This window comes from Pseudophryne corroboree, chromosome 3 (assembly GCF_028390025.1).
Source record: "Pseudophryne corroboree isolate aPseCor3 chromosome 3, aPseCor3.hap2, whole genome shotgun sequence".
Taxonomy (NCBI): Eukaryota; Metazoa; Chordata; class Amphibia; order Anura; family Myobatrachidae; genus Pseudophryne; species Pseudophryne corroboree.
This window is the reverse complement of record NC_086446.1, coordinates 455,958,380-455,982,042: the sequence shown is the minus strand read 5'-3', so window position 1 is coordinate 455,982,042 and position 23,663 is coordinate 455,958,380. Positions and strand designations below refer to the sequence as shown.

At 48.5% G+C, this 23,663-nt stretch overlaps 1 protein-coding gene across 2 annotated transcripts in view; it reads right to left on the bottom strand.

Annotated features, from left to right (window-relative positions):
• Positions 1-7,214: 7,214 nt before the first annotated feature.
• The window catches only part of GRB2 (growth factor receptor bound protein 2), a 121,467-nt gene continuing 105,018 nt past the window's right edge, over positions 7,215-23,663 (bottom strand). The window contains exons 4-6 of one of the 2 annotated variants that reach the window (XM_063960632.1): positions 16,138-16,260; positions 9,699-9,903; positions 7,215-9,332 (exon numbers count right to left, since the gene is read on the bottom strand). In XM_063960632.1, the coding sequence (XP_063816702.1) occupies positions 9,147-9,332; positions 9,699-9,903; positions 16,138-16,260 (514 nt within the window). In that variant the 3' untranslated portion in view covers positions 7,215-9,146. The remainder of the gene's footprint in view (positions 9,333-9,698; positions 9,904-16,137; positions 16,261-23,663) is intronic. The other variant, XM_063960633.1, reaches the window with a different exon arrangement.

The window sequence follows — 23,663 nt, the reverse complement described above, 5'->3', positions numbered from 1 at the left end:
AAGAGACACCCTTGTCCGTGGCGATAAGGTTATCCGCTGATGCATCTGCAGATGCGATCCGGACCATTTGTCCAGCAGATCCCACTGAAAAGTTCGTGCGTGGAATCTGCCGAATGGAATCGCTTCGTAAGAAGCCACCATCTTTCCCAGGACTCTTGTGCATTGATGCACAGACACTTTTCCTGGTTTTAGGAGGTTCCTGACAAGTTCGGATAACTCCCTGGCTTTCTCCTCCGGAAGAAACACCTTTTTCTGAACCGTGTCCAGAATCATTCCCAGGAACAGCAGACGTGTCGTCGGGTTCAATTGAGATTTTGGAAAATTCAGAATCCACCCGTGCTGTTGCAGCACTACTTGGGTTAGTGCTACTACGTCTTCCAGCTGTTCTCTGGACCTTGCCCTTATCAGGAGATCGTCCAAGTAAGGGATAATTAATACGCCTTTTCTTCGCAGAAGAAACATCATCTCGGCCATTACCTTGGTAAAGACCCGAGGTGCCGTGGACAATCCAAACGGCAGCGTCTGAAACTGATAATGACAGTTTTGCACCACGAACCTGAGGTACCCTTGGTGTGAAGGGCAAATTGGGACATGCAGGTAAGCATCCTTGATGTCCAGGGACACCATAAAGTCCCCTTCTTCCAGATTCGCTATCACTGCTCTGAGTGACTCCATCTTGAACTTGAATTTTTGTATGTACAGGTTCAAAGATTTCAGATTTAGAATAGGTCTTACCGAGCCGTCCGGCTTCGGTACCACAAATAGCGTGGAGTAATACCCCTTTCCCTGTTGTAGGAGGGGTACCTTGACTATCACCTGCTGAGAAACCAGCTTGTGAATGGCTTCCAATACCGTCGCCCTGTCTGAGGGAGACGTTGGCAAAGCAGACTTTAGGAACCGGCGAGGGGGAGACTTCTCGAATTCCAACCTGTAACCCTGAGATACTACCTGCAGGATCCAGGGGTCCACCTGTGAGCAAGCCCACTGCGCGCTGAAATTCTTGAGTCGACCCCCCACCGCTCCTGAGTCCGCTTGTAAAGCCCCAGCGTCATGCTGAGGGCTTTGCAGAACCCGGGGAGGGCTTCTGTTCCTGGGAAGGAGCTGCTTGCTGCCTTCTCTTACCCTTTCCTCTGCCTCGGGGCTGATATGACTGTCCTTTTGCCCGCTTGTTCTTATAGGACCGAAAGGACTGCGGCTGAAAAGACGGTGTCTTTTTCTGTTGGGAGGGGGTCTGAGGTAAAAAGGTGGATTTCCCGGCAGTTGCCGTGGCCACCAGATCCGATAGACCCACGCCAAATAATTCCTCCCCTTTATACGGCAATACTTCCATATGCCGTTTGGAATCCGCATCACCTGACCACTGTCGCGTCCATAAACTTCTTCTGGCAGATATGGACATCGCACTTACTCTCGATGCCAGAGTGCAAATATCCCTCTGAGCATCTCGCATATAAAGAAAAGCATCCTTTAATTGCTCTAAAGTCAATAAAATACTGTCCCTATCCAGGGTATCAATATTTTCAGTCAGGGAATCCGACCAGACCACCCCAGCACTGCACATCCAGGCTGAGGCGATGGCTGGTCGCAGTATAACACCAGTATGTGTGTATATACTTTTTATGGTAGTTTCCAGCCTCCTATTAGCTGGATCCTTGAGGGCGGCCGTATCAGGAGACGGTAACGCCACTTGTTTTGATAAGCGTGTGAGCGCCTTATCCACCCTAGGGGGTGTTTCCCAGCGCGCCCTAACCTCTGGCGGGAAAGGATATAATGCCAATAACTTTTTTGAAATTAGCACTTTTCTATCTGGGTTAACCCACGCTTCATCACATACATCATTCAATTCCTCTGATTCAGGAAAAACTACAGGTAGTTTTTTCACACCCCACATAATACCCCTTTTTGTGGTACTTGCAGTATCAGAGATATGTAAAGCCTCCTTCATTGCCGTGATCATATAACGTGTGGCCCTACTGGAAAATACGTGTTTTTTTTCTTCACCGTCGACACTAGATTCAGTGTCCGTGTCTGGGTCTGTGTCGACCGACTGAGGTAAAGGGCGTTTTACAGCCCCTGACGGTGTCTGAGACGCCTGGGCAGGTACTAACTGGTTTGCCGGCCGTCTCATGTCGTCAACTGATTTTTGTAATGTGCTGACATTATCACGTAATTCCATAAACAAAGCCATCCATTCCGGTGTCGACTCCCTGGGGGGCGACATCACCATTACCGGCAATTGCTCTGCCTCCACACCAACATCGTCCTCATACATGTCGACACACACGTACCGACACACAGCAGACACACAGGGAATGCTCTATTGAAGACAGGACCCCACTAGCCCTTTGGGGAGACAGAGGGAGAGTTTGCCAGCACACACCCAAGCGCTATAATATATATGGGAACAACCCTATATAAGTGTTGTATCCTTATAGCAGCTTAAATATAGTAATATCGCCAAAAAAAGTGCCCCCCCTCTCTGTTTTACCCTGTTTCTGTAGTGCAGTGCAGGGGAGAGTCCTGGGAGCCTTCCTCACAGCGGAGCTGAGCAGGAAAATGGCGCTGTGTGCTGAGGAGAATAAGCCCCGCCCCCTATTTCGGCGGGCTCTTCTCCCGGAGTTTGTGAGATCTGGCAGGGGTTAAATACATCCATATAGCCTCAAGGGCTATATGTGATGTATTTTTAGCCATAAGAAAGGTATTATACATTGCTGCCCAGGGCGCCCCCCCCAGCGCCCTGCACCCTCAGTGACCGCTGTGTGAAGTGTGCTGACAACAATGGCGCACAGCTGCAGTGCTGTGCGCTACCTCATGAAGACTGAAAAGTCTTCTGCCGCCTGTTTCTGGACCTCTTCAATCTTCGGCATCTGCAAGGGGGGTCGGCGGCGCGGCTCCGGGACCGGACTCCATGGCTGGGCCTGTGTTCGATCCCTCTGGAGCTAATGGTGTCCAGTAGCCTAAGAAGCCAATCCATCCTGCACGCAGGTGAGTTCACTTCTCTCCCCTAAGTCCCTCGATGCAGTGAGCCTGTTGCCAGCAGGACTCACTGAAAATAAAAAACCTAAAAACTTTTTCTAAGCAGCTCTTTAGGAGAGCCACCTAGATTGCACCCTGCTCGGACGGGCACAAAAACCTAACTGGGGCTTGGAGGAGGGTCATAGGGGGAGGAGCCAGTGCACACCACCTGATCCTAAAGCTTTATTTTTGTGCCCTGTCTCCTGCGGAGCCGCTAATCCCCATGGTCCTGACGGAGTCCCAGCATCCACTAGGACGTCAGAGAAAAAGGCTTAATAGCCTATCTAATAACCCATGCAGCGTTCTGCTGCTGCTATGGGCACACTTCTCCCCCCTTGTGTGTGTGCTTCCCCACCCTCGCTCCGTGTACCGCTGTCTATTACACGGAGCCGGGGCTTACATGCGGGGAGCTGAGGTAGAGGGAGCTGGGGAGCGCGCGCTGCATAGAGCCGGGGAGCGGCGGCTATGTATGGTGAATGCGGCCGGCGCGGCTGTGAGCGGCGGGAGACAGCACATAGCGGCGGTGTCCTGGAAGATGCGGCGGGCGGCTCGGCACATCACAGAAACAGTGTCCCCACACAGCGGGGCGGCAGCCGCCCCATCCCCAACATACCTGGACGCCTGTGGTGAGGGGCTATGACGGGGCTTCTTCTGTAAGCTCCGTCCAGCCTTTCCTGCAGGTTGTCTGCACGTGGTTGTGAGGGAGCTCTTTTTAGAGAGGCCCGACACGCCACATCTGCTTGTAGCAGCTTCCACTATCCCGGACACACGCCTATTGGAAGGGGGGAAGGGATGTAGAAAACGTTGTAAAAAGAAAAAATCAAAAATAAAAATATTCGAAAAGTAGTGTGGATAAGCTCCACACAAGCCTTGTTGCTACTATGAGCACAGAAAAAACACACTGAGGTACTCTGGGATATGGAGGGGAGGAGAGTTCTAAATTTAATTATTCAGTGCCTTTTTCATGCGGAAGCCGTCCATATCCCCAAGAGTACTCCAGTGACCCCTAGTGGATGAAAAATAAATAATTTCCTCTTGAGGGAAAGTGTCTAACCCCTCAATTAAATTACCTGACCATTTAGCAATGGCTTGTGTAATCCACCCACATGCTATAGTGGGTCTCTGGGTCACCCCGCAACAGTATACAAAGATCTGAGTGCAGTCTCTATCTTGCGATCAGCACCAGGCACAGGTAGTACAATTTTACGTGCGAGCCTGGAGACTGACGCATCAACCATCTGTGGATTTTCCCATTTTTTCCTATCCTCAGGAGGAAACGGAAGAGATAAAAACCGCCTGGGAAATTTACATTTCTTATCTGGATTAGCCCACAGTTCTTCAAACAGGGTATTTAGTTCCTTTGACACAGGAAAAGTGGCTGAGGATTTTTTCTTAATATTAAAGTAAGATTTTCCTCTGTCACCTTATCAGGGATATTTAGAATTTCTCTGATATCATCTATGAGAGCCTCTACGCCCTGCGACAGAGTACCCTCCCCTACCTCTGTGTCCACCTCACCTTCCTCCCTTTCCGACCCTTCATTATCAGAGTCAGAATGCAGTATATGGGCCAAGGTACGTTTCTGCGGACAAATGGTAGAGGACTGAGACGCTGGTCTGGGTGCGTCTTTTTCTCATTACGAGATAATTTTGTAGAAATTGTGGAAATCATTCCCCTAATGGAGTCCAGCCATGCTGGTTCTGCCCCACTAGACTGGGAAGGGATTCTACACCGAGTACATACTAGTGAACCCCCTGGAGAAGAGGAACACTGTGCCTTACATGAAACACATTCTTTACCTGACATACTGCAGCAGTGACAGCACACACACAGGAAAAGGTTAAAAGCACAATTAACCCACAAAGAGCCCTTCCAGAGAGTCAGAGAGTATGGAACCAGCACATGGCGCCCTTATCGCTAATGCCAAGCTTAGCCGGGTCACAGACTAAGTACCTAGATTACGGAAATTTTGTAAATCGCTCCCCCCTGCTATAACTCCTGGATCAAAGTGAAGCCCCGCCCCTTCAATGGCGTGCGGTCTTCCTGCTCTTCTTTAAACTGTCTGATGTGTCCGAGTGCATAAAATGGAGACATTCCCCTTTTATGGCTGTAGTGCCAGTCTGGGTACTGTGTACACTACAGTGTACTTTGTCAGGAGACTCAGTCCGCCTTGTGTGGAAGCTGTGCGTCTCCGTACCCTCATGTCGCCATAATGGCCGGCAACCCGTTAACTGGGACGCCGGCTTAGTACTCACCACTCTTCAATCTTCTGGCTGTTAGGGGTGGCAGGCGTGCTGCGGGAATCTACGCTCGCCGTGGTGGGGCTTGCGAATAGTTTCCTCAGGAGCTAGCGTCCTGTCAGCAGGGAACGGGACCATTAATCCTTACTGGGGTTGGGCCGTTTCCCCCCACCCCAAGTCCCACGAAGCAGGTAAGGCGGTGCCATCTAGTCCTGCCTGAAAATAAACTTTAAAAATAAATGCAGAAAACTCTTCAGGAGCTTCCAGAGACGTGACCGGCTCCTCCGGGCACATTTTCTAAACGAAGTCTGGTAGGAGGGGCATAGAGGGAGAAGCCAGCACACACAATCAAACTTCCCATGGCTCCTAGTGGACCTGTCTATACCCCATGGTACTAAATGGATTCCCAGTATCCCCTAGGACGTAAGAGAAATATTTTAGTAATCTATAAAGAATATTTAATCACTGCAGAAAGTTATTACAGTGCTTAGAGAGCTAAAGACAAATACAGTTTAAGTGACACTTCAACTACAAAAACTGAATGTATTGTGAAGTAGAAAACTTGTAACTAATGGGATCACTGTCATGTAAAAAGTTAAGCATCTCTCTGGTTGACCAAGGTAATGTTGTTGGAAGCTTCACTATGAATAATGAAGCAGAATAGAACAAATGTAATCTATATAGGTATATTGAGATTCAGACTATAGGTCAACATTCATTAGGTCGACCCCATATGTTCCACACGCACATTAGGTCAACCCCATATGGTCAACCAGCACAAGGTCAACATGGACAAAAGATTGACAGGTTCATATGGCTGACATGTTTTGTGGTTTGTTTTTTCTTTGTTGGGGGGGGGTTCATGTTTTTGTACTTTTTCCGTCCTTGACTACCCATGTCACAAATCATTACCTTAACCACTTGCCTGGCATGGTCGCATCGGACGCGACCTTGCCTGCATGTGCTGTAGCTGACCTGGTCACACAGGGCGCGACCAGTCAGATAAACTGTGTTAGCAGCTGCAGGGAAGGGAAACTGCCTCCCTGCACTCTCCCAACTGATTGCCATGCTGCCGATCACTGCTGATCGGTCAGCACGGCAGGATCCCCCAGCGGCTGCAGACAATAGCAGCCACTGGTAAGTGTAAATCATTGCCCCCAAGCCACCCCCAGACCTCCCCTGTGTACCTGGTAGCTGTCTGGGCTCTAAAAACTAAAGTCGCGATGGTCGCGATGTCCCCGATCGATGTTTGGGGAGGGGGGTGTGACCATTTTTTTCCTTTTTTTTTATTTTTTAAACTAAAATAATTTTTGATAGGGTTAAAATTCATGTTCTTCACCTAATTCACTCATAAGAAAAACAACAATTTCTGAGCCTTTTTTTTTGGGGGGGGGGGGGGGGGGGGATCGTCAGTTAAGTGATTAAGTAACTTTGTGGCGAGCGAAACGAAGCAGAGCGAGACACAATGCCCAAAGCGTGCCTGCGAGTGGACGCATTTCTACAAATGGTGGTCCCAGATGGAAAAATGATCCACAAAAATGCAAGTGGGTTGACCATTTGTGTCGACCATTGTCATGTTGACCTTTTGTACTGTACCTGTTGACCTTTTCCAATATCAACATTTCATATGTCGACCTAAGGACTGTAGACTTACTGTATTTAGATCTTCTGTACTAACCCAGGTAAAGCTACTAAATATGACTTCTCTTAACTAGCTGTCTACAAAAAAAACCAATAGAGGATAGTAAAATTATCTTTCCATTTTACTGAACTCTGACACTTATGCAAGATAGGTATGAACAATTCAGAGCCATATGAGTAGGGTCCCTCAAAAAAAACTACAAGCAATATTCTATCACTTAATTAGTTATAGAGGCTAATAAGCTCAGAAGAGCTCTATTTAAATGTAACTAAACCAGATTTGCATAGCAATGAAATGAGGTCAATAACAGGCAGGTGAAGAATACACATGAATTTTATTATTATTCACAGTTAATAACTATCTACCAAGTTATGCATTTGGAGGATTAAATACAGAAGCTGTTCTTAATTATTTAAACACTGATTTGATTTTATATATTTATATATATACACACACATTATTCATCTGCAAGGATGCAGGATATACACAAATTCCCAAATACACAATCATATGGTCCCAGAGTGTTCCTAGCCCCATTCACATAGACCTGAAGGCAGCAAACAACGATTGACCAAGACAGACGGTCAAGAGGAAAGGAAAGAAAGAGCAATGGCCTCTGCATTGTAGGGTTTATGTTACAATGGGGCCAACCAACCCTTTAATACTTTAGGGGGGAAAAAAAGATGTTCTTTTAAAAAAAATCCTCTTAAATGTTGCTATCCTCTTATGTTATCGCCAATACCAGCGGATCAGACTTTGTATTCGTAATCCCTCTCTGAGTGTTAAGATGGACCAGTACATATTGTAACTGCAATAATGATAGTGTAAAGATGAATATGACAAGCAGAGCGTAGCAAACCTTGCTCTCTCATTGGAATTACTTTAATTGTTAACACATGGAGCTTTGTTTTGCATGTGACATATTAAAACTTGGATAGTCTGTAAATTGTGTGTATGCTACATACAGGTCAGAATCCTTCTCCTGTTTGACACTTTACTTAACAGTGGCTCAGAACAACTGTCCTTCAGAAGAGTTCCCACTGGTTTCATTACTTAAAGTATAAGGATGACAAATGAAGGAGAAAGTCTACTCAAACGAGTAATATTAATGCTTATGTCGTAAGTGTAGCCTTTCTCCTTATCAGAGTTCTTAGTGTAATCTGCATACCAGTACAGCACAAGCCCTTATCAACCACAGGCTTGACGTGTGTGATCAATCCATACAAAGCCTTATGTTGTAAGCCCTTCCCCGCAAAGCACAGGAGCATTCTGCCTATATCTGTTGAAGCCATGTAGACTTATGTTAGGAAACATAGGAAAAGGCTGTTTTATGTAGGCTAGCTGAATAGATACAAAAGTGCCACCCCCACACAAAGCCCTGTGTGTCCTAGTAGTGGACCCACCTGGATTAACCTGCAGGCTGAGGGCTTTCTTCTTTGTTCCTTGCAAAGACATCAGGAGCCCAAGATTTGCATAGAAAGAAAATGGCTGGATTTTTGTACATTTTATTTTACAGGTGCGTGTTGTATTGAGTGCGTTGCAAACACACATGCATGATAAAGAGGAAAGATGTAAAAAGAAACGAAATAGGGAAGGAACAGCAGCAGTAAATGGAATTTGTTAATTTAAAAAAAAAAAAAAAAGTCTCTTTTTAATTTAAAGGTAAGTTTTGGCATTCTAAATCAAATATCTGTAAGTTCCCCAACCCTCCCATAGAGCCTACCAGATCATGAATCCCGCTGCCCTCCCCACCCCCCAAAAAAGTCCCACATGGAGCCAAGGGGCCAGTCCCACTTCAAGAAGACGTTGAGAAGCAACTGCATACAGCAAAAAGACAGATAACTGGTATGGCCAACACGTCAGGGGCAATTGTGTATTTATTTGTTTAGGCCTGTGTCTACATCTATTTCCGATCTCTTAGAAATCCATCTCGCTAAATCACATCTGCCATATTTCTACCAGTCAGTCCATGACAAATTCCCTCCCATTCAAGTCTTTTCTTCCTCCCGATATTCTGTCACCTGACAATACCTGGTGAAATCATTGAGATTAGAGTGCTCCCTTGAATTAGTGGACTGTTATGTGGTCTGTCAGTAGTCTGTCCATGCTCTTCTGTTTAGTCTGTCCGTTTGTCCATTCACCCCAAAGTTAGTCTATAGGCTCCCAATGACCTCCTAATCAGCCCGCACTCCCTCCCAGGTAAATCTGCCTGTGCTCCTCCTTGGCTTCCGGTCCTGTGCAGTCTCTAGTTACGCGTTGCGGTTGACAGGTGTCACATAGTTGCGTGGAAACATGCCGGTCTGGCTATGACATGACCCTTTCCACCAGTTAGGGTCTGAGTTATCCACCACCTGGATAAATTCTCCTCGTCTGAATCCAAGCTCCCCATCTTCCTGGGGGTCAAAGTCAAACAGTGCCTGAACATAGGTAGGTTGCTGTCAGGAAGGAAAGTATAGGTTAGATTTATCGGTTTTCTTTCAATTACATGGTGTACATTATCTGAAATCAATTTATTTTGTTTAGAGACATTATATATATATATATATACATATATATAAAAATATATATATATATGCACACACAGAGAGAGAGACTTGGCATATATAAATGACTCATGGGGCTACATGACAAACCAATAATTTACTGGGGCCACTGAATGGCTAAAGACAAAGGTTGATCACTCGAGATGTTAAATATAACTTTATATAAAAAAAAATACCCCAAATACCTTGGGTGAAAATATACAAATATACACCTCTTAACCTTAACAGTCCCTCTCCTACTTTTCCCCCTCTATATACCTGTGGTAAATTTGTGGCTCTGTCTCCCCCGTGTACCTGTGGCACCTGCTCGATGTCACGTAAGAAGATCTGCTGGTTCCGAGACACAGACGTGGACCGATGGTAATCCACCAGCTCATTCAGAGAGTTAAACTTTACCACCCACAAGAAATATTTCCCTGCCCCGTCTCGCAGAACCTTGAAATGCTGTACATCATTGCCAAACCTGAAACAGAAGAAAATAAGATTTTACACTTACCGGTAAATCTATTTCTCGTAGTCCGTAGAGGATGCTGGGACTCCGTAAGGACCATGGGGAATAGACGGGCTCCGCAGGAGACATGGGCACTTTAAGAAAGACTTTAGACTCTGGGTGTGCACTGGCTCCTCCCTCTATGCCCCTCCTCCAGACCTCAGTTAGAGAAACTGTGCCCAGAGGAGATGGACAGTACGAGGAAAGGATTTTTGTTAATCCAAGGGCAAGATTCATACCAGCCACACCAATCACACCGTATAACTTGTGATAAACTACCCAGTTAACAGTATGAACAAACAACATAGTCTCGGTCCAAATCGATGAACTATAATATAACCCTTATGTAAGCAATAACTATATACAAGTCTTGCAGAAGAAGTCCGCACTTGGGACGGGCGCCCAGGATCCTCTACGGACTACGAGAAATAGATTTACTGGTAAGTGTAAAATCTTATTTTCTCTAACGTCCTAGAGGATGCTGGGACTCCGTAAGGACCATGGGGATTATACCAAAGCTCCCAAACGGGCGGGAGAGTGCGGATGACTCTGCAGCACCGATTGAGCAAACAGGAGGTCCTCCTCAGCCAGGGTATCAAACTTATAGAACTTTGCTAAAGTGTTTGATCCCGACCAAGTAGCAGCTCGGCACAGCTGTAGTGCCGAGACCCCTCGGGCAGCCGCCCAAGACGAGCCCACCTTCCTAGTGGAATGGGCCTTAACCGATTTCGGTAACAGCAATCCTGCCAAAGAATGCGCCTGCTGAATCGTGTCACAGATCCAGCGAGCAATAGTCTGCTTTGAAGCAGGGCCGCCAACCTTGTTGGCTGCATACAGGACAAACAGTGCTTCTGTTTTTCTGATCCTAGCCGTTCTGGCCACGTAAATTTTCAAAGCCCTGACCACATCAAGGGACTCGGAATCCTCCAAGTCACGAGTAGCCACAGACACGACAATAGGTTGGTTCATATGAAAGGATGAGACCACCTTAGGTAGGAATTGAGGACGGGTCCGCAACTCCGCTCTATCCATATGGAAAACCAGATAGGGGCTTTTATGTGATAAAGCCGCCAATTCCGAAACTCGCCTAGCCGAAGCCAAGGCTAACAACATGACCACCTTCCAAGTGAGATATTTTAACTCCACCGTTTTGAGTGGTTCAAACCAATGTGACTTAAGGAAACTTAACACCACGTTAAGGTCCCTAGGCACCACCGGAGGTACAAAAGGAGGCTGAATATGTAGTACTCCCTTTACAAAAGTCTGTACTTCAGGTAGAGAGGCCAATTCCTTTTGAAAGAAAATGGATAAGGCCGAAATCTGAACTTTTATGGAGCCTAATTTTAGGCCCAAATTCACTCCAGTTTGTAGGAAGTGAAGAAAACGGCCTAGATGGAATTCTTCCATAGGAGCATTCCTGGCCTCACACCAAGAAACATATTTTCGCCATATTCGGTGATAATGTTTAGACGTCACGTCCTTCCTAGCCTTTATTAGCGTAGGAATGACCTAATCCGGAATACCTTTTTCCGCTAGGATCCGGCGTTCAACCGCCATGCCATCAAACGCAGCCGCGGTAAGTCTTGGAACAGTCAGGGACCTTGTTGTAACAGGTCCTGCCTTAGAGGAAGAGGCCACGGATCTTATGTGAGCATTTCTTGCAGATCCGGATACCAGGTCCTTCGTGGCGAATCTGGAACAATGAGAATTGTTCTCACTCCTCTTCTTATTATCCTCAACACCTTGGGTATGAGAGGAAGAGGAGGAAACACATATACCGACTGGAACACCCACGGTGTCACTAGGGCGTCCACAGCTACCGCCTGAGGGTCTCTTGACCTGGCGCAATACCTTTGTAGCTTTTTGTTGAGACGGCATGCCATCATGTCTATTTGGGGTAGTCCCCACCGACTTGCAATGTGCGCGAAGACTTCCTGATGAAGTCCCACTCTCCCGGATGCAGAACGTGTCTGCTGAGGAAGTCTGCTTCCCAGTTGTCCACTCCCGGAATGAACACTGCTGACAGAGCGCTTACATGGTTCTCCGCCCAGCGAAGAATTCTGGTGGCTTCCGCCATTGCCACTCTGCTCCTTGTGCCGCCTTGGCGGTTTAGATGAGCTACTGCGGTGATGTTGTCTGACTGGATCAGAACTGGTCGATTGCGAAGTAAGATCTCCGCTTGACGTAGGGCGTTGTATATGGCCCTTAGTTCCAGGATGTTGATGTGAAGACAAGTCTCTTGACTTGACCAGAGTCCTTGGAAATTTCTTCCCTGTGTGACTGCTCCCCAACCTCGGAGGCTAGCGTCCGTGGTCACCAGGATCCAGTCCTGAATGCCGAACCTGCGGCCTTCCAGGAGGTGAGCACTGTGCAGCCACCACAGGAGAGATATCCTGGCTCTGGGAGACAGGGTGATCCTTTGATGCATTTGTAAATGAGACCCGGATCATTTGTCCAGTAGGTCCCATTGAAAAGTCCTCGCATGGAACCTTCCGAAGGGGATGGCCTCATACGATGCCACCATCTTCCCCAGGACACGGGTGCAGTGAAGCACTGAAACCTTTTTTGGCTTTAATAGGTTTCTGACCAGAGCTATGAGCTCCTGAGCCTTTTCCATCGGAAGAAAAACCTTTTTCTGTTCTGTGTCCAGAATCAGGCCCAAAAAGGTCAGACGCGTTGTAGGAACCAGCTGGGACTTCGGAATATTGAGAATCCAGACGTGCTGTTGCAACGTCCTCACTGACAGTGACACGCTGTCCAGTAACTTCTCTCGAGATCTCGCCTTTATGAGGAGATCGTCCAAGTATGGGATAATTGTGACACCCTGCTTGCGCAGGAGCACCATCATTTCCGCCATTACCTTGGTGAAAATTCTCGGGGCCGTGGAAAGCCCAAACGGCAACGTCTGAAATTGGTAATGACAGTCCTGTACCGCAAATCTCAGGAACGCCTGGTGAGGAAGAAAAATCGGAACATGAAGGTAAGCATCCTTTATGTTCAGGGAAACCATCCAACCCCCCCCCCCCCCCTCCAGGCTGGCGATGACCGCTCTGAGCGATTCCATCTTGAACTTGAACTTTTTCAAGTACAGGTTCAGGGATTTCAGATTCAAAATGGGTCTGACCAAACCATCCGGTTTCGGAACCACAAACAGGGTTGAGTAATACCCCTTTCCTTGCTGGAGAAGAGGAACCTTGACTATCACCTGTTGCAGGTACAATTTTTGAATTGTAGTTGACACTAACTCCCTTTCTGACGGAGAAGCTGGCAGAGCCGATTTGAAAAACCGGCGAGGAGGCATCTCTTTGAATTCCAGCCTGTATCCCTGAGAAACAATCTCTATTGCCCAGGGATCCACCTGTGAGTGAACCCAGACGTGGCTGAAAAATCGAAGACGTGCCCCCACTTGATCTGGCCCCCCCAGGGAAGCCCCAGCGTCATGCGGTGGATTTTGCAGACGTGGGGGGGGGGGGGGGGGGGACGACTTCTGCTCCTGGGAACTAGCTGTGTGCAGCTTTTTTCCCTTGCCTTTACCTCTGGCAAGAAAGGACGATCCCTGTACCTTTTTGCTTTTATTTGAATGAAAGGACTGCATTTGGTAATGAGGTGCCTTCTTAGTATGCTGTGGGGGAACATAAGGTAAAAAATTTGATTTACCAACCGTAGCAGTAGAGACAAGGTCCGAGAGGCCTTCTCCAAACAACTCCTCCCCCTTGTAAGGCAACGACTCCATATGCCGCTTTGAGTCGGCATCCCCCGTCCACTGTCGGGTCCACAAGAGTCGCCTAGCAGAAATAGACATAGCATTTATTCTGGAGCTTAGCAAACAAATGTCTCTTTGAGCATCCCTCATATATGACGCAGCATCCTTGATATGCTCTAGGGTCATTAGAATGGTATCCTTATCTAGGGTCTCAATCTCCGTAGACAAGGAATCTGTCCATGCTGCGACAGCACTACAAACCCAGGCCGATGCCATAGCCGGCCTAACAATAGTACCAGAATGTGTGTAAATGTACTTCATGGTAACTTCCTGCTTACGATACGCAGGATCCTTGAGGGTAGCAGTATCCTGGGAAGGCAGTGCCACCTTCTTGGAAAAGCGTGTCAACGCCTTGTCTACTTTAGGTGAAGATTCCCATCGTATCCTGTCCTTTTGTGGGAAGAGATACGCCTTAAGAATCCTTTTGGGAACTTGTAGTCTCCTGTCTGGAGATTCCCAAGCCTTTTCGCACAATTCGCTTAGCTCAAATGAGGACGGAAAGGTGCTCAGGCTTTTTCTCTTTATACATGTGTACCCTCGTGTCAGGGACAGGGGGTTCCTCAGTAATATGCAAAACCTCTTTAATAGCAATGATCATGTAACGAATACCTTTAGCCACTTTTGGCTGTAATTTTGCATCCTCATAGTCGACACTAGAATCTGAATTAGTGTCGGTATCTGTGTCAGTGATCTGGGATAATGTGCGTTTCTGAGACCCAGAAGGTCCCGGTGCCACTGGGACAGGCATGGTCTGACTACCTGACTGATCCCTAGCCTCAGTCTTGTCTAATCTCTTAATCAATAAATTTACATTAGCATTCAAGACATTCCACATATCCATCCAGTCCGGTGTCGGCATTGCCGACGGCGACCTGACAATCATGCACTCCCCCTCCTCCTTAGGCGAGCCTTCATCGTCAAACATGTCGACACACGTGTACCGACACACTCCACACACACAGGGAAACTCTTTTCTGAAGACAGGTTCCCCTTTAGGCCCTTTGGAGAAACAGAGAGAAAGTATGCCAGTACACACCCCAGCGCTATATGACCCCGGAGAAAAACACAGAATGTTTACCCAGTAGCGCTGCTGTAATGTATAATCGCCAATTATGTGCGCCCCCCCCTCAACTTTAAAACCCTCTTTCACCGTGTGTCAAGCAGGGGAGAGTCCAGGGAGCTTCCTCTCAGCGGTGCTGTGGAGAAAATGGCGCTGGTGAGTGCTGAGGGAGAAGCCCCGCCCCCTCGGCGGCGGGCTTCTGTCCCGCTCAAACTTAATAAAATATGGCGGGGGCTCTTTTATATACATGTACAGTGCCCACCTGTACATGTATATAGTCATTTGCCATAGGAGAGGTATTCTATTGCTGCCCAGGGCGCCCCCCCTGCGCCCTGCACCCTTACAGTGACCGGAGTGTGTGAGGTGTATGGGAGCAATGACGCACAGCAGCAGTGCTGTGCGTTACCTCAGTGAAGCACCCGAGGGCTTCTGCCGCCTCAGTAGTCGTCTTTATTCGTTTCTTCCGGCTCTGTGAGGAGAACGGCGGCGCGGCTCTGGGATGAACGCCCAGGACGAACCTGTGTTCCACTCCCTCTGGAGCTAATGGTGTCCTGTAGCCGAGAAGCAGAGCCTATCATTTAAGTAGTTCTGCTCCTCTCTCCTCAGTCCCTCGATGCAGGGAGTCTGTTGCCAGCAGAGCTCCCTGAAAATAAGAAAAAAACCTAACAAAATGCTTTCTTAGCAGGAAACTCAGGAGAGCTCCCTGCAGTGCACCCATCTTCCTCTGGGCACAGTCTAAAATTGAGGTCTGGAGGAGGGGCATAGAGGGAGGAGCCAGTGCACACCCAGAGTCTAAACTCTTTCTTAAAGTGCCCATGTCTCCTGCGGAGCCCGTCTATTCCCCATGGTCCTTACGGAGTCCCAGCATCCTCTAGGACATTAGAGAAATATACTCTTGCAACTTCTAAGCACTTTACAGCTTCCAAACCCAACAACAGTACACAGGCTATTCACATTCAGATACCAAATACTAGTACTACTTTGACCCCAAAAATGAAGACTTTGGGCGAGATTCAATTCTTATCGCGGGTCCCCGTGCACGTCAGCTAGCAGCTATTTAAATGTTGCTGCCGACAGGCATGAGAACCTTAATTTCAGCTCACTACCCCCGGTGGTGGCGAGCTGAAATGCACAAAAAGTGACCCGTTTGGGCACCCAAATGGGACTTTTCACGTTGCGCCCATACGTTTCGTCAGGTTTTGGCGCTTTACACAGCTAAATCCAACTGATATGGGAATGATCAGCGCAATAACCGGGGACAAATGAATATCGCCCCGCGATCTCCCATCACTTTAGAAGGGAGATCGGGCGCGATTAAACAATTGAATTCCTCCCATTGACTGCCATGGAAGAAGTGTATTTCAGAGTTATACAACAGACTCACTTCACTGATAGAGAAAAGTCCCCAGGAGCGCTTTCACTCTCACGGATCAAGAAGGCCCCATCATGTCTCTGCTTCCCAAGCATCTCCTCTGCTTTAGCACGTGGGATTTTGCCAAAAAACCACCTGTAGAGAGGAAATTAAGGTAAGTGGAGGAATTATGCTACAATGAGATATTAAGAGGCACAGGAGTGAAAAAAAGTATGTCTACTGAGGGATAAAAAAATAAGAATTTACTTACCGATAATTCTATTTCTCGTAGTCCGTAGTGGATGCTGGGGACTCCGTCAGGACCATGGGGAATAGCGGCTCCGCAGGAGACAGGGCACAAAAGTAAAAGCTTTAGGATCAGGTGGTGTGCACTGGCTCCTCCCCCTATGACCCTCCTCCAAGCCTCAGTTAGGATACTGTGCCCGGACGAGCGTACACAATAAGGAAGGATTTTGAATCCCGGGTAAGACTCATACCAGCCACACCAATCACACTGTACAACCTGTGATCTGAACCCAGTTAACAGCATGATAACAGCGGAGCCTCTGAAAAGATGGCTCACAACAATAATAACCCGATTTTTGTAACAATAACTATGTACAAGTATTGCAGACAATCCGCACTTGGGATGGGCGCCCAGCATCCACTACGGACTACGAGAAATAGAATTATCGGTAAGTAAATTCTTATTTTCTCTGACGTCCTAAGTGGATGCTGGGGACTCCGTCAGGACCATGGGGATTATACCAAAGCTCCCAAACGGGCGGGAGAGTGCGGATGACTCTGCAGCACCGAATGAGAGAACTCCAGGTCCTCCTCAGCCAGGGTGTGCCCCTGACCAAGTAGCAGCTCGGCAAAGTTGTAAAGCCGAGACCCCTCGGGCAGCCGCCCAAGATAAGCCCACCTTCCTTGTGGAATGGGCATTTACATATTTTGGCTGTGGCAGGCCTGCCACAGAATGTGCAAGCTGAATTGTACTACACATCCAACTAGCAATCGTCTGCTTAGAAGCAAGAGCACCCAGTTTTTTGGGTGCCTACAGGATAACAGCAAGTCAGTTTTCCTGACTCCAGCCGTCCTGGAACCTATATTTTCAGGGCCCTGACAACATCCAGCAACTTGGAGTCCTCCAAGTCCCTAGTAGCCGCAGGTACCACAATAAGCTGGTGCAGGTGAAACGCTGACACCACCTTAGGGAGAAAATGGGGACAAGTCCGCAGCTCTGCCCTGTCCGAATGGACAATCAGATATGGGCCTTGTGAGACAAAGCCGCCAATTCTGACACTCGCCTGGCCGAGGCCAGGGCCAACAGCATGGTCACTTTCCATGTGAGATATTTCAAATCCACAGATTTGAGCGGTTTAAACCAATGTGATTTGAGGAATCCCAGAACTACGTTGAGATCCCACAGTGCCACTGGAGGCACAAAAGGGGGTTGTATATGCAGTACTCCCCTGACAAACTTCTGGACTTCAGGAACTGAAGCCAATCTTTTCTGGAAGAAACTTGACAGGGCCGAAATTTGAACCCTAATGGACCCCAATTTGAGGCCCATAGACACTCCTGTTTGCAGGAAATGCAGGAATCGACCGAGTTGAAATTTCTTCGTGGGGCCTTGCTGGCCTCACACCACGCAACATATTTTCGCCACATGTGGTGATAATGTTGTGCGGTCACCTCCTTCCTGGCTTTGACCAGGGTAGGAATGACCTCTTCCGGAATGCCTTTTTCCCTTAGGATCCGGCGTTCCACCGCCATGCCGTCAAACGCAGCCGCGGTAAGTCTTGGAACAGACATGGTACTTGCTGAAGCAAGTCCCTTCTTAGCGGCAGAGGCCATGAGTCCTCTGTGAGTATTTCTTGAAGTTCCGGGTACCAAGTCCTTCTTGGCCAATCCGGAGCCACGAGTATAGTTCTTACTCCTCTACGTCTTATAATTCTCAGTACCTTGGGTATGAGAAGCAGAGGAGGGAACACATACACCGACTGGTACACCCACGGTGTTACCAGAACGTCCACAGCTATTGCCTGAGGGTCTCTTGACCTGGCGCAATACCTGTCCAGTTTTTTGTTCAGGCGGGACGCCATCATGTCCACCTTTGGTCTTTCCCAACGGTTCACAATCATGTGGAAGACTTCCCGATGAAGTCCCCACTCTCCCGGGTGGAGGTCGTGCCTGCTGAGGAAGTCTGCTTCCCAGTTGTCCACTCCCGGAATGAACACTGCTGACAGTGTTATCACATGATTTTCCGCCCAGCGAAGAATCCTTGCAGTTTCTGCCATTGCCCTCCTGCTTCTTGTGCCGCCCTGTCTGTTTACGTGGGCGACTGCCGTGATGTTGTCCCACTGGATCAATACCGGCTGACCTTGAAGCAGAGGTCTTGCTAAGCTTAGAGCATTGTAAATTGCCCTTAGCTCCAGTATATTTATGTGGAGAGAAGTCTCCAGGCTATATCACACTCCCTGGAAATTTTTTCCCTGTGTGACTGCTCCCCAGCCTCTCAGGCTGGCATCCGTGGTCACCAGGACCCAGTCCTGAATGCCGAATCTGCGGCCTTTTAATAGATGAGCACTCTGCAGCCACCGCAGAAGAAACACCCTTGTCCTTGGAGACAGGGTTATCCGCTGATGCATCTGAAGATGCGATCCGGACCATTTTTCCAGCAGATCCCACTGAAAAGTTCTTGCGTGAAATCTGCCGAATGGAATCGCTTCGTAAGAAGCCACCATTTTTCCAGGACCCTTGTGCAATGATGCACTGACACTTTTCCTGGTTTTAGGAGGTTCCTGACTAGCTCGGATAACTCCCTGGCTTTCTTCTCCGGGAGAAACACCCTTTTCTGGACTGTGTCCAGAATCATCCCTAGGAACAGCAGACGTGTCGTCGGAAACAGCTGCGATTTTGGAATATTTAGAATCCACCCGTGCTGTCGTAGAACTACTTGAGATAGTGCTACTCCGACCTCCAACTGTTCTCTGGACCTTGCCCTTATCAGGAGATCGTCCATTTTCTTTGAAGAAGAATCATCATTTCGGTCATTACCTTGGTAAAGACCCGGGGTGCCGTGGACAATCCAAACGGCAGCGTCTGAAACTGATAGTGACAGTTCTGTACCACGAACCTGAGGTACCCTTGGTGAGAAGGGCAAATTGGGACATGGAGGTAAGCATCCCTGATGTCCAGGGACACCATATAGTCCCCTTCTTCCTGGTTCGCTATCACTGCTCTGAGTGACTCCATCTTGATTTGAACCTTTGTATGTAAGTGTTCAAATATTTCAGATTTAGAATAGGTCTCACCGAGCCGTCTGGCTTCAGTACCACAATATAGTGTGGAATAATACCCCTTCCCTTGTTGTAGGAGGGGTACTTTGATTATCACCTGCTGGGAATACAGCTTGTGAATTGTTTCCAATACTGCCTCCCTGTCGGAGGGAGACGTTGGTAAAGCAGACTTCAGGAACCTGTGAGGGGGAGACGTCTCGAATTTCCAATCTGTACCCCTGGGATACTACTTGTAGGCTCCAGGGGTCCACTTGCGAGTGAGCCCACTGCGTGCTGAAACTCTTGAGACGACCCCCCCACCGCACCTGAGTCCGCTTGTACGGCCCCAGCGTCATGCTGAGGACTTGGTAGAAGCGGTGGAGGGCTTCTGTTCCTGGGAATGGGCTGCCTGCTGCAGTCTTCTTCCCTTTCCTCTATCCCTGGGCAGATATGACTGGCCTTTTGCCCGCTTGCCCTTATGGGGACGAAAGGACTGAGGCTGAAAAGACGGTGTCTTTTTCTGCTAAGATGTGACTTGGGGTAAAAAAGGTGGATTTTCCAGCTGTTGCCGTGGCCACCAGGTCCGATGGACCGACCCCAAATAACTCCTCCCCTTTATACGGCAATACTTCCATGTGCCGTTTGGAATCTGCATCACCTGACCACTGTCGTGTCCATAAACATCTTCTGGCAGATATGGACATCGCACTTACTCTTGATGCCAGAGTGCAAATATCCCTCTGTGCATCGCGCATATATAGAAATGCATCCTTTAAATGCTCTATAGTCAATAAAATACTGTCCCTGTCAAGGGTATCAATATTTTCAGTCAGGGAATCCGACCAAGCCACCCCAGCGCTGCACATCCAGGCTGAGGCGATCGCTGGTCGCAGTATAACACCAGTATGTGTGTATATACTTTTTAGGATATTTTCCAGCCTCCTATCAGCTGGCTCCTTGAGGGCGGCCGTATCTGGAGACGGTAACGCCACTTGTGATAAGCGTGTGAGCGCCTTCATTTAAATTATCTGATTCAGGAAAAACTACAGGTAGTTTTTTCACACCCCACATAATACCCTTTTTTGTGGTACTTGTAGTATCAGAAATAACCTCCTTCATTGCCCTTAACATGTAACGTGTGGCCCTAAAGGAAAATACGTTCGTTTCTTCACCGTCGACACTGGAGTCAGTGTCCCGTGTCTGTGTCGACCCGACTGAGGTAAATGGGCGTTTTAAAGCCCCTGACGGTGTTTGAGACGCCTGGACATGTACTAATTTGTTTGCCGGCCGTCTCATGTCGTCAACCGACCTTGCAGCGTGTTGACATTATCACGTAATTCCCTAAATAAGCCATCCATTCCGGTGTCGACTCCCCTAGAGAGTGACATCACCATTACAGGCAATTGCTCCGCCTCCTCACCAACATCGTCCTCATACATGTCGACACACACGTACCGACACACAGCACACACACAGGGAATGCCTCTGATAGAGGACAGGACCCCACTAGCCCTTTGGGGAGACAGAGGGAGAGTTTGCAGCACACACCAAAACGCTATAATTATACAGGGACAACCTTTATATAAGTGTTTTCCCTTATAGCATCTTAATATATAATCATATCGCCAAAATAAGTGCCCCCCCCTCTCTGGTTTAAACCCTGTTTTCTGTAGTGCAGTGCAGGGGAGAGCCTGGGAGCCTTCCCTCCAGCAGTTCTGTGAGGGAAAATTGCGCTGTGTGCTGAGGGGAATAGGCCCCGCCCCCCTTTTCGGCGGGCTTCTTCTCCCGTTTTTCTGACAACCTGGCAGGGGTTAAATCATCCATATAGCCCCAGAGGCTATATGTGATGTATTTTTAGCCAGTATAGGTACTTTCATTGCTGCCCAGGCGCCCCCCCCAGCGCCCTGCACCCTCAGTGACCGTTGGTGTGAAGTGTGCTGAGAGCAATGGCGCACAGCTGCAGTGCTGTGCGCTACCTCATGAAGACTGAGAAGTCTTCAGCCGCCGATTTCTGGACCTCTTCTCTCTTCAGCATCTGCAAGGGGGTCGGCGGCGCGGCTCCGGTGACCCATCCAGGCTGTACCTGTGATCGTCCCTCTGGAGCTAGTGTCCAGTAGCCTAAGAAGCCAATCCATCCTGCACGCAGGTGAGTTCACTTCTTCTCCCCTAAGTCCCTCGTTGCAGTGAGCCTGTTGCCAGCAGGACTCACTGAAAATAAAAAACCTAATAAAACTTTTACTCTAAGCAGCTCTTTAGGAGAGCCACCTAGATTGCACCCTTCTCGGCCGGGCACAAAAACCTAACTGAGGCTTGGAGGAGGGTCATAGGGGGAGGAGCCAGTGCACACCACCTGATCCTAAAGCTTTTACTTTTGTGCCCTGTCTCCTGCGGAGCCGCTATTCCCCATGGTCCTGACGGAGTCCCCAGCATCCACTTAGGACGTCAGAGAAATATATTTATTTACTGCAGAAGTGATTAGTAAGGAAGGAGACAAATCATGTCACAACCACCATGTTACTTCACAGGATGACATAGCAGGAAACATAGCCTCACATAGACACTTCCTTTTCACCCATTACTAGGCACAATATTGTGATGTGTCTCTGGTCCTGACTTGACCAATCACCTAGATTTAATTTTTCAGTTAGACCTCCACAGCACACATTCAGTAGGAAATGCTGGTGCATGGGATCCCAGCGGTCAGAAGACAGAGGCAGAATCCAAAATTTGGAAAGCTGATAAGGGTGAGTTGGGGAGGTTTTCTCCTGTCCCCTACCAATTAACCCTCCCTTTCCGCAGCCTAACACCTAACCTTCCCCTATAGTGCCTAACCCTAACCCTCCTTGCAGCAGGGCCTAAACCTACCCCCTGGCAGCCTAATCCTAACCCTCCAACCCTGCAGCCTAACCGTCCCATCCTGCAGCCTAATCCTAACCCTGGACTACGGGTCACTTAGGTCACCTTTTGGCACAATCATGATTTAATTACAAATGATCAGATTATGGGGTATATGCAATTCACAGCGAATCGCGGCAATTTTTCGCCGTTTTTTAATTCGACTTAATTCGACAGGTGAATTCCGGAAGGTGGCTTCCAGAATTCACCATATTCAATGAAAAACGGATTCGCCAGAATCGCGGGCGAAAATCGGGCGATTTGGCGGATTTTGCCGCGATTTTAAAAAACGGGAAAAAACGGGAAAAACCCGGGAAAAAAAATGGCGTGGGGTCCCCCCTCCAAAGCATAACCAGCCTCGGGCTCTTCGAGCTGGTCCTGGTTCTAAAAATGCAGGGGAAAAATTGGGCAGGGATCCCCCGTATTTTTAAAACCAGCACCGGGCTCTGCGCCTGGTGCTGGTGCCAAAATTACGGGGGACAAAAAGAATAGGGGTCCCCCGTATTTTTTACACCAGCATCGGGCTCCACTAGCTGGACAGATAATGCCACAGCCGGGGGTCACTTTTATGCCGTGCCCTGCGGCCGTGGCATTAAATATCCAACTAGTCACCCCTGGCCGGGGTACCCTGGGGGAGTGGGGACCCCTACAATCAAGGGGTCCCCCCCCCCCCAGCCACCCAAGGGCCAGGGGTGAAGCCCGAGGCTGTCCCCCCCCATCCAATGGGCTGCGGATGGGGGGGCCGATAGCCTTTTGTGATAATAAAAAGATATTGTTTTTTCCAGTAGTACTACAAGTCCCAGCAAGCCTCCCCCGCAAGCTGGTACTTGGAGAACCACAAGTACCAGCATGCGGGAGAAAAACGGGCCCGCTGGTACCTGTAGTACTACTGGAAAAAAAAATACCCAAATAAAAACAGTACACACACACCTTGATAGTAAAACTTTATTACACACTACCGACACACACATACTTACCTATGTTGACACGCCGACTGCCACGGTCTCCGACGATCCGAGGTACCTGTGAAAAAATTATACTCACCTTCCAGCGTCCAGAGGTACATCCAGGTCCAGAGATAATCCACGTACTTGGCAAAACAAAAAAACGAACACCGATCCATACCGGACTAAGAAAGGGGTCCCATGCTTTCACATCAGACCCCTTTCTCCCGAATCCCGGGACATCACGTGACTCCTGTCACTGAAGTCCCTTCAGCCAATCAGGAAGCGCTACTTCCGTGGCGCTCATCTGATTGGCTGTGCGCTGTCTGTGCTGTGACAGCGCATCGCAAAGCCGCTCCATTACTTTCAATGGTGGGAACTTTGCGGGTAGCGGTGGGGTTAACCCGCGGTCAGCCGCTGACCGGCGGGTGACCTC